The sequence below is a fragment of the Nuphar pumila genome, chromosome 12, assembly GCF_984573655.1.
Source record: "Nuphar pumila chromosome 12, dmNupPumi1.hap1.1, whole genome shotgun sequence".
NCBI classification, from domain to species: domain Eukaryota; kingdom Viridiplantae; phylum Streptophyta; class Magnoliopsida; order Nymphaeales; family Nymphaeaceae; genus Nuphar; species Nuphar pumila.
Window position 1 is genome coordinate 8,813,971 of NC_143260.1, and position 10,889 is coordinate 8,824,859.

Sequence of the window (10,889 nt, forward strand, 5' to 3'; positions counted from 1 at the left end):
AAGGCCTTGCCATCTGAGAAAGGAAGACAAAGATGGCACAATCTATTCAGTCCCCTACCTGAAACTGGCCTGAATGCCCTATTTGAGGACAAGATAGTCTATCCCAGGGGACAAGAGGTCTGAACCAGAGTAACTAGGGTCTGGTCAATATCTTAGGTGTGTCGTCCTAGGGTAGGATGAAGGGACTTACTCGGGCTGGCGATGGGTGTGTCGCCATTCGAGGCGAGACCGAAAGATGACAGGATGATGGTTTGGACTGGAGGACAACATGCAGGTTTTTGGGCATTTTGAAAATTTTTGGATGTATACAGTTGGGTATTTGCAATTTTGGACATGGAGAGTAGCAAAAAATAGTAAGCATTTGGGTAAACAGGTCATATTTGTCATACAGTACAGTCATTTTTCATAAAATATAGGCAAAGATGAGAAAATCTGCATAAAATATAGGCAAAAAATGACCAATATTTACAACGATGAGAAAATGCGCACATATTTTGTGCGAGGATGACTAAGTCCGCAAATATTTTGTATGATGATAAGAAAGTTTGCATGTGTTCCTTGTAAAGGATGAAGAAGTTCGCATATATTTTGTGTGAGGATCGAAAAGTCTGGATATATTTTGTGCGATAATGAGAAAGTCTTCATATATTTTTTGCGAGCATAAGGAAACCCACATATATTTTATGCGAGAATGACGAAGGCCGCATATATTTTTTGTGAGGAAGAGAAAATTCGTATATATTTTATGTGAGGATAAGGAAGTATGAATATATTTTATAAGAAAGACTTCACAAAGTTTCATAAAATATATGTGAACTTTATCGCCTATATTTTATGCCCTTATCTTCACAAATATTGCTCATTTTCGCCTATATTTGATGCAGATTTTGTGAGGCCCCTAAAAAAATCATACAAATCTACTTTTTTAATTATATGGTGCGATATATCTAAAAAATTTATCTTCTAGAAGATGTTTCTCTCAAACCCCTCATAAGATCAAGGCGATCTTGGTGGCATTGAGAAGCTAATGCACCGATATATTTGTCTTGTTTATTGTTTTTTTGAATTTTCGATATAGGTAGCCAAAAAATAACATAGAATAACAAGGCTTGACGCAACTGCACAAATTCATCTTTTTTTTAAAAACACTATTGAGGTTGTATCCCAGCAACCGTTCATCATTTTTCAGCAATTCTTATGTAGTTGAAAAGTTTGGTAAAATCGTGAAGCTTTTGGAAAAAATCATCATTTTTGTTATACAGTAGTCATTTTCCGTAGAAAAACGCTTCAAGCTAATGTCTAAGTACCAAGTTTATGTACCAAGCACAATGACGTTAACTCATACCATACTCTTAAGAAAATCTTGAACGACCTTCAACAAAAGGATACATGTACCCAAAAGCGACACAAGCGAGTAGGTAGAGTCAACAAATGAGACAGTTATTTGTTTTGTTCCTTGTTGCTTTGGGATCTACTACCTCATCAAGCCTTGCGGCACCTCTCTTCTCCTAGTCAAGTTTTATTTTTCTCTCGAGATAAGGAAAAAACAAATGAGCCAGTTCTCTAAATCATTCTGTGATACTATGACTTGTGTATTACATAATTGGGATATTATTTTGCATGCATAGACATCCAACACGTAATCGCAAGAACTCTTCTCCACCAACTTTGCTATATGCCCCGAGCTAAGTAGAGAATGCATGAAGGTGTCCCATGCTTCTTCCATTATTTCCCTGGCACAGTTGGGAAAGAAGTCAATGCATATGGTGTGTGTATGTGTGTCTGTGTGTGCACTCATTTCCTTGCTTAGCTCAGGAAGTCTAGTGGCATCAGTAAGAAAGCAAAAGATCACCAAACTCAGAAATAAGAACTGTTATAACAAGCATGATCAAAATAAATACTAAGAGATAAGATACAAAATCCATGTCTAACAGGAAAAACATCAAATAAGGTTATCATTACACATTTAAGATGACCATGATTTGCAGAAGCCAGGCACAGATTACAGTGTAGAGCATTGAAAGAAATGGCAGAGTTTAACAAGATCAAACAAGCTAAACCAAGACAACCCTGTTATATGAAAGTTAATCTAAAGATGCCTTGCATGTTTTCTTATTATGACCTGGTCCCTTGCATCTGCTACAGTAGGTGGTCTTCTTCACAACTTCTGGCACCTCAATTCGCTTCTTCCTGGGTCGTCCAGGCGGACGACGAGCCTTGGGAAGATCTACAGTTGGACGAGCATCAGTAGCCACTTCAATTCTTGGCTTCCGATGTATGATGGAGTCAACATTCATAACTGGGATAATACACTCTGAATACGTTAAATTATAAGAGGACACTGTGTAATATCTTTCACAATAATCATAAGTACTTCTTCCAATGCGATTAAGCGCTGCGACAGCATGTCGGCATGGCAACCCTGTTACCTTCCAGTTAAGACATGTGCATTCCCGCCTTTCGAGGTTGACAACATTAACCTGATCATCAGTGACCTCGAATGTTAACTGAGAAGCAATTGTAACAGATAGTGAAGGAGCATACTCTATTTCCTTTTGCAGTTTTTCTTCAGCTTTGGGTGTAAGCGTTGAAGACCATGCTGCTGGATTCTTCGCACGTTGAAGAATTAATTCTGCCATCTTGCTTCTTATGTTGTCCACAAACTTAAGAACAGGCAAATCACAAGCCTTTGTTAACCAACTATCGAACGATTCTGCAACATTTGATGATACTTGGTTGTATCGTGATCCTCTGAAATTTATATTTGTCCAACAAGAAGGATCTAGGCCTGTTATCCATGCACCTGCATCGGCCGATATAGATCTTACACTTTCAATGCAAGCATCGAATTCATCGGCTTTGCATGTTTTGGCAGCTTTGTATATTAATTCTGATAATACTTCCTTCACTGCTTTCGACCATGTACCCTTGACTTCCACCAACAAGTTTTTTATCAAGTAAGAAATGGAAAATGCATGGCTGCTGTCGTTGAATACCTCTGGGACAGCTTCTTTTAGACCCTTTTTCATATCTGAGACAAATGTCAACTGGAGAGGAGATGACAATCCAGATTTCAGCTGAGACAGAAACCATTTCCAGCTTTCATATGTCTCTTGTTCTACTATGGAAAAAGCAACTGGAAAAGTTTCATCATTTGCATCTACTGAAGTCGCAACCAACAGAACTTCTCCATATTTCAGCTTTACAGAAGTACTGTCAAGAAGAAGCAATGGCCGACAACCCTGCTCAAACCCACGAAGAGAAGCACGAAATGATATGAAAAGACGATGAAATCTCCCTTCAGTTGTAGTCAACAATGTAGCAATACTGCCCGGGTTGGTCTTGAGCACTCTTTCGCAGTATCTTGGCAGTTCCTTATAAGAGTCAATGTCCTTACCAAGGAGTTGCTCCTTAACAATCTCCTTAGCTCGCCAAGCCTGAGAATACTTCAACTTCAACCCATAATCTCGCTCAATTTCACTAACGATTTCTGCTGGGCTGCAATCTGGACTATCACGAAGCTTATGCTTTATCAAATCAGCAACCACGTACTTTGTAACAATAGGACGGCTAGCTGTTCCTGCATCTTGTGTCTTGCATGTATGTATATCTTTCATCACCTTGATCTTAATAGATTTTGCAGAAGGTGCTTTAGAAGCATGTATTCGCCAGGGACATCCCTCAGCTTTACACTTGGCAGTAATTCGGCTGCGATCATTCTGAACAAATTTGTAGGCGAAGCATCTTGCAATTGCATACTTACGCAGCGTATCACGAAATGCATGAGCATCCTTAAACGTTTGACCTACACCAGTGATAATATTCTCCCAATAAGCACTCAATCTGTTGGGTTTTTCATCAAGACAAACAAGTGCTGTCGATGACTCAATTATCGAGTTTGTACTAGCCCTGCAATTGGAAAGAATAAGGTGTCAATTCTTTTTACATCCAAGTCTAACTCCCAATATTTCCAAGCTCAATGGATGTAAGAAATACCTGCTTGGGGTCACATTCACATCAGCTGGAGGCATGGCAATCACGGCATTGAGAGAAATTCGCTCTTTGGCCACGATAAAAATTTCAGGTGATGATGAATTTTGTTGAATATCAACCATGCGCCTCAAATCTTTATCATTTGAAATCGTAATAAGAGTCCGTTTGTTGGCCGGGAGCATGTACTTAAAGGCTAAATTAGACATATCAATTTCATACATCTCTGATACTTCAGACTTGAATTGATCGAACAGCATATTCCGATCAACATCTACCAGATGTGCCTCTCCACCCTCATATGACAAAGTCCCATCAGTGTTCTTAACAAATGAACCACCAAACTGAACAACGCAAACCAATGACTTTTCCTCCAACATGGTTTCAACAAATAACTCTCCAACAATTAAACTACAATAAAATGAGAGTCATGTAAGACCAAAAAATCCTAGGGACTCAGAGAGTATACACCATCATTAAATACGAGAAAATTACACACAGAATTTAGCCCAAACACTCATCAAATAATCTAAGCAATGAACGTATTTCAGTCTAGGGGACCTTGGTTGCTTCTTCGACATAATTTTCTTAACCATGGTGTGAAAATGAGGGATATTTCATTGCAATATCACACTTTCTATACAAAACCACAATTTTTGGACATAGAAGACCCAAAAATTCACCAAAAGAAATGAAGAGTACCTCTTGGGGATAGCTTCATCAAAGTGGGGATCATTGTCAAAACGCCATCTGTAAAATTGATACGCCCAACCTCCTCCTCCCCACCAAAGAGTTAATCTATACACATACACAAAGGGGGTAAAACATTAATTACCAGAGCAAAACACTAGGCCAAAAAAACAAAATCATCCCAAAAACAACTAGACGAAAACATACATGAGAGAGAGAAATTTCTGGAATAAGAATAAAAAGAAGCATCAGATTTAATTCAGACTCACCAAAAAAACACAAATTAGGTAAAATCGCTAAACCCTAACCCTAACCCTAACCCTAAAAAAGGAAAAAAAAAACTTAAAGACTGAAGTATGCCCAAACGCATAAAAATTCACGAATCCATCTTTGTCAACAGAACAAAAGAGCCACAAGAAACAGCTAAAAACCAAACTTTAAAGAGAAAAGGGTGAAGAAAACGTTAAATCTCATACATAATTTGGGATATTTTAGTGGCACCAAAAAAAATTCTACCCAATACATAAAGATGAACAGGAAATAATCACAGCATTTAAACCATTGAATCAATCCACAATTAGCTAACAATCGAAAAATTACCTCGAGAAAAAGGGTATTTTGAGGGTAATTGTCTCGTGGGTGCTCATAAAATTTCATTATTTCGACAAATGACGTATACCAAATGCATAAAAATCGAACCCAACTTCTTCATATGGATCAAACAACGCCAAAAAACAACTAAAAACCAAAAACTTTCTAAGGAAGCGAGGGAATGCTACATCTGGTACATAGATTAGAGTTTATTACTAGTACTAGCACCTGTAAATGAAAAATTAGGGAAAGAACCCAAAAAACAGAAGATAACGCCGAGATCGAGGGTGAATAACATACCAGAAAGCGAGCACTCGAAGGCTTTTCGACGATATTGAGGTCAAAATTTTTTCCCTCCAAACGTTAATCGAGAGGGAGAAGAAGACCATGGGCGCCTGAAAGTTCGCGTCTTCATGGTAGATTCACCCGATTGAACAGAAAAAAAAAACACCCTAACCCTAAATCCTAAATCGAGTTTTTCAGAGAGAGAGAGGACGATTTCGTCGCTCTTTTTTAATAGTTTAATTATTTTTTCATAATTTTTTAGATTGGTATAATTACAAACCTATCCCTAGAGTCAACGATAGAGTTGACCGGATGAGTACAAGACATACTTGATTTGACTCGGACAGGGTTATGATTGATCTTGAGGTGGGCTAGACTCGGTCCATCCGAGTCTGGTGGTATTTCAGGGCCCTTGAGCGAGTCGAATATGTGAAGCGGCGAAATTTTGTTAAAAATACAAATATCCAGTTAAATGTGTTTATTTTATTAAAATATAGCTAAAAAAAGATATAGCGAAAGAAACCATTACACAAATTTATTATTTGATTTCCGTTTTAAAACAAGGTAAAAGTTGATGTCTAATTATATTTATGATATTTTTTCTTCTGAAATATGTTAATGTTTGAAAACATTAGCATGATCAAAAACCTGGTACCAGCTTTTCAATATAGCACGATAAATAACTGATATTTAAAAGTATTGCTGGTATTTATTGCATAAAGGTTTTATACTTTAGAGGCAATTCTTACTAAGCTTTTTAAGTTTTTGGATTTTTAGCAAAAATGGTTCCCAAATTAGTTCTTGCCTATTTCATCATTTTTTGCAAAATGGTCCTTCTCTTAAGATGGCATCAAATAACCATTGTTAAAAAGTTGACCATGGTTAAATATTGTGTAAAATGTCTATTATGCACTCCCTATCAATGGGGTTTCCTCCCCTCTTTCTAAAGCTTGGCCTAGTTACCGTTAGCTTGTGGGTGGTCAAATTGATGTATCTAAGGCAGGAATGCAAACGGGTCAGATCTTAAACAATTAACTACATTGAGAGTCAGATCTAAAATAATCAAAACTTGCAAAACCTCCATCATAGATCTGACCCAATTGCATCCTTATGCCTGGGTGCAAGTTGAAGGAAAGCAGGTTGACCAAGCAAGGTCTTCAAGTTGTCTTGTTAGGTGAAGTACCCTTTGTGTGGTGTGATGGTGCCTTTATGATGTTGCTTTTTAAGGTATAAATTTAATTTTTTAAATATGGTTAGGAGTTTGGTGGGTAAATATTGACTACTAATAAAGGCAAGGAACTAAAATTACACATAGAATTCAGCCTAAACACTCATCAAACAGTCTAAAAAATGCACTTATTTCAGTCTAGGCGATCTTGGTTACTTATACCCAATTTTCTTCACCATGATGTGAAAATGAGAAACATTTTCTTCCAATACCACACTTTCTACACGAAACCATAATTTTTGGACATAGAAGACTCAAAAATTTACCAAAAGAAATGAAAGGTGCCTCTTGGGGATAGCTTCATCAAAGTGGAGATCGTTGTCAAGACACCATCTGCCAAATTGATACGCAAATTAGGTAAAATAAAACACAAATTAGGTAAAATCGCTAAACCCTAACCCTAAAACAAGTGGGGAAAAAACGCTCTCTTGCCTATTTCCGGCAGCTTTAGTTAGTGTGGTCTTCTATGGGATAGAGGAGCGACTACAACATATGGATTCACATTTATCTTGGGTGAGCACACTTAATTTGGGCCGGTCCTAAAAAAATCCTCAGATCCAAAGTGTGGTTTTGGGTATGATCCACTTCTCCTGAATACTGGTACACGGCTTGTGAAAAGTTTCATAAACCCATTTGGTCATATAAGTATGCCTGAAAAATGCTAACATGCTTTTTAAAAATAATAAAAAATATTGGCTACATTCTAGAATATCGCACTCTATCTAAAACTCAGTTGAGTGTGAGTTTATTTCATCAATTTGACCCAACAGATGAGTTCAATATGATCCTCTTAATAATAGCCCACTTTTGATCGAAAAGTTTCATGATAGAAACATGATTTTCTCCATCGTGGTATTTTTACACATTATGGACATTTGAATTTTAAAACCTTTAAAAATTTTACTTTGAAAAATGATCGTAATTTCCTCTAAAAACGGTGCATTCGTGTAAAACCCCGTAAATATGTCAAATTTCTCTGTATGTCCAAAATCAGTTAGGCGCATCAACATATTTATAGAGAACTCTTGACGTTCACATTTGAACCCCCTGGCATTAGCACAAATATGTTGTGAACCTCTTCGCATTTGCACAAATATATTACAAACCTCTTAACTCACAAATATGTTGCGAACCTCTTCACATTCGCACAAATATGTTGTGACATTCACATGTGAACATTTTCACGTTCGCATGTGAATCTCTTAACGTTCCCACAAATATATTGTAAACCTCTAAATACGGTTAGCATCAAACTAAGAAGACTCACATAATATTTATGAGACCTTTCGACATTCACATAAAATATCCGATGAACCGCTGAAAGTTTATAGTCGCATGATTTTAAACTCATATAAATACTTGTGTTTTTTTTCAGCTTTAGTTAGAGCCGTCTTCTACAAGCAATAGGAGCGACTACATCAAATGGTATCGCATTTATCTTAGGTGAGCACACACAATCTGGGTCAGTCTTTTAGGCCATCTGAAAAAATCATCAAGTCCAAAGCGCTGGTTTGAGCAAGATCCATTTCTCCTGAATGTTGAATGATGATACTCGGCTTGTAAAAAGTTTCACAGACCCATTTGGTTATATTCATATGTCTGGGAATTTCTAACATGCTTTTTAAAAATAATAAAAGATATTGGCTACATTCTAAAATACCACTGTTTAGCTAAAACTCATAGTTGAGTGCAAGTTTATTTCATCAATTTGACCCCACATATGGGTTCAATATGTTCCTCTTACTAAGAACTCGCTTTTGATCGAATAGTTTCATGATAGAAACATGATTTTCTCTATTGTGATATTTTTACACATTGTGGACCTTTTAATTTTAAAGCCTTTAAAAAATTTGTTTCGAAAAATGATTGTATTGTTCTCTAAAAATGGTTCATTCTTGCAAAAACCACAAATATGTCAAAATCATTGATTTCTGACCTATTGACATTCATTTAAATATGTTACGAACTTCCTAAAGTTTGCACAAATATGTTGCAAACCTCATAATGTTCCTACAAATATGTTGTAAACCTTTTAACATTCTCACAAATATGTTGTGAATCTCTTGACATTTTCATGTGAACCTCCTAATGTTCACACAAATATGGTGTGAAACTCTAAATATGTTAAAATAAAACTAAGAAGATTTACATAATATTTACGAGACCATACAATATTTACATAAAATATCTTATGAACCTCCAAATGTTTATAGTCTGATTTCATTCTTTTATAAATACTTGTGTTTTTTTTTTTTTTGCAACTCTCTTTGCCCCTCAAGAAACCCCTAGCTATGTGTTATCCTTTAGCTCTTTGTCATTCTTGGGTGATTTGGGTGAATGTCACCAGGTCTACCCAACTATCATGTGAATCTTATCGATGATTTTACCATATTCAGAAGTTCACATGATAATTGTGTGAATGTTGAGAGATCCGTGCAAATGAGAACAGAAGATTATAGCAAGTGCAAATCTTTTGAGTGAGTTTCATCTTTTGGAGGTTCGCAAACATATTTGTGTGAATGTGAGGAGGCCCACACAAATATATTGCAAATCTTCGAAATATGAAACTCATTGAAAAGATTCACACTTGATACAACCTTTTATTTACATTTATATGGATTTCCTAACATTCGCACAATTATCATGCGAACCTCCGACTATGGTAAAAATTATTGAGAAGATTTGTATGATAGTTTTGTGGACCTATAGACATTCACACAAATCACCCAAGAATCATAAAGAGCTGGAGGATAACACACAGTTAGGGCATCTAGAGTGGTAGAGAATGAAAAAAAAGTTCAAGTATTTATATTAGTATGAAATCATACGGCTATAAACTTTAAAGGTTCATAAGATATTTTATAGGAATGTCGAAAGGTCCTGTAAATATCATATGAATATCCTTATCTTGATTTTAACGTATTTGGAAGTTTGCAACATATTTGTGCAAACATTCGAGAGGTTCACATGCGAAGGTAAAGAGGATTGCAAAATATTTTTGTGAACGTCAAGAGGTCTGCACAAATATGTTGTGAAAGGTAAAATTATTCTAAATAAGTCAAGAATCAATGATATTGGACATGTGAAGAATTTTAACATATTTGTGGATTTTTGTAAGAACACACTGTTTTTAAAGGACAATATGATCATTTTTTAATAAAACTATATAAATTATATCTACAAGGCTTGATAAAAAAATCAAGAAAGGTGAGGGAATGGGCTGTTTTTACTAGAAGGTACAGTAAACTCGAGAGTATCCAATATTTTCCATAAAAATAAATTATGACATCTGTTGCATTCACGCAGACCATTTTACATAAGACGATTTACACGATCCGTTCTTGCAAGTATAAGAGTAAGTTCGTGGTTGTAAAAATAAGCTTGACGAGTTGAGCACACGCCAATTGAGTGATTGGTTCCTCCTAACAGTAAGAAGAGGGTGTGGATAATTATAATGTTTACCTCTTAATTCTTTTTTTAGTATCTAACCTTAAATATGTGATCTACAAGGCCTGTTTATTAAGAATAAGTTTTTGGATCATTTGACTACAACAAGCATGCAAGTTTTTACAAGGGTTCAAAAATCAACGGATCAAAATTTTATACATTTTAATTATTCATAAAATCATTTTCCATTAAAAAATATGATCAACAGTCAATTCTTAACAAATGTATCATGTTGAATGCATCTATAAGTTCAGATTTATCAAACATGATTTGAAATCCTACAAATCAGCACCACCCACACCATATGAACGGCTAGGAGGAAACAATTTTCCCAAGCCAAATGGTTTATAATATTTAGTTGAGCACAAATAACAAATAAAGGTGCTCAGCTCATCTTGGGTCGTATAGACTCGTTAGCTTGCAAAAACTTGAGTTGGGTTTGAGCCTAAAAGAGCCAAGTTTGAACAGACCAAGACCAAACTAAGGTTAAGGGTGGACATTAGTTGGGGACCAGATGGGTAGCTGGGAAATTGACAAGCCAGGTTGGGCTGAATAACATCAGGTTCAGCTCAAAGAAAAAAATGTCATAGAAGGCCAGACCAGGTGCATTTATCTGTCGGGATTGAAAGCCCCAACGTGACCCATCTGTAACTCAACC

The 10,889-nt window shown here is 36.1% G+C and overlaps 1 protein-coding gene across 1 annotated transcript; it reads right to left on the minus strand.

Annotated features, from left to right (window-relative positions):
* Positions 1-1,876: 1,876 nt before the first annotated feature.
* Positions 1,877-5,761, minus strand: LOC149819905 (uncharacterized). Its single transcript, XM_089983823.1, has 4 exons — positions 5,572-5,761; positions 4,693-4,788; positions 3,997-4,401; positions 1,877-3,909 (listed from the first exon to the last, which is right to left on the minus strand). Exons 3-4 carry the CDS (start codon positions 4,368-4,370, stop codon positions 2,085-2,087), a joined length of 2,199 nt encoding a protein of 732 aa, XP_089839949.1. The 5' UTR covers positions 4,371-4,401; positions 4,693-4,788; positions 5,572-5,761; the 3' UTR covers positions 1,877-2,084.
* Positions 5,762-10,889: the final 5,128 nt, after the last annotated feature.

Bases quoted from the DNA above. Each gene is read 5' to 3' on its own strand.
- LOC149819905 (XM_089983823.1), bottom strand. From the start codon at position 4,370: ATGTTGGAGGAAAAGTCATTGGTTTGCGTTGTTCAGTTTGGTGGTTCA. The intron at 3,910-3,996 runs GTATTTCTTACA...TTCCAATTGCAG, and splicing joins GTGAATGTGACCCCAAGCAG to GGCTAGTACAAACTCGATAA.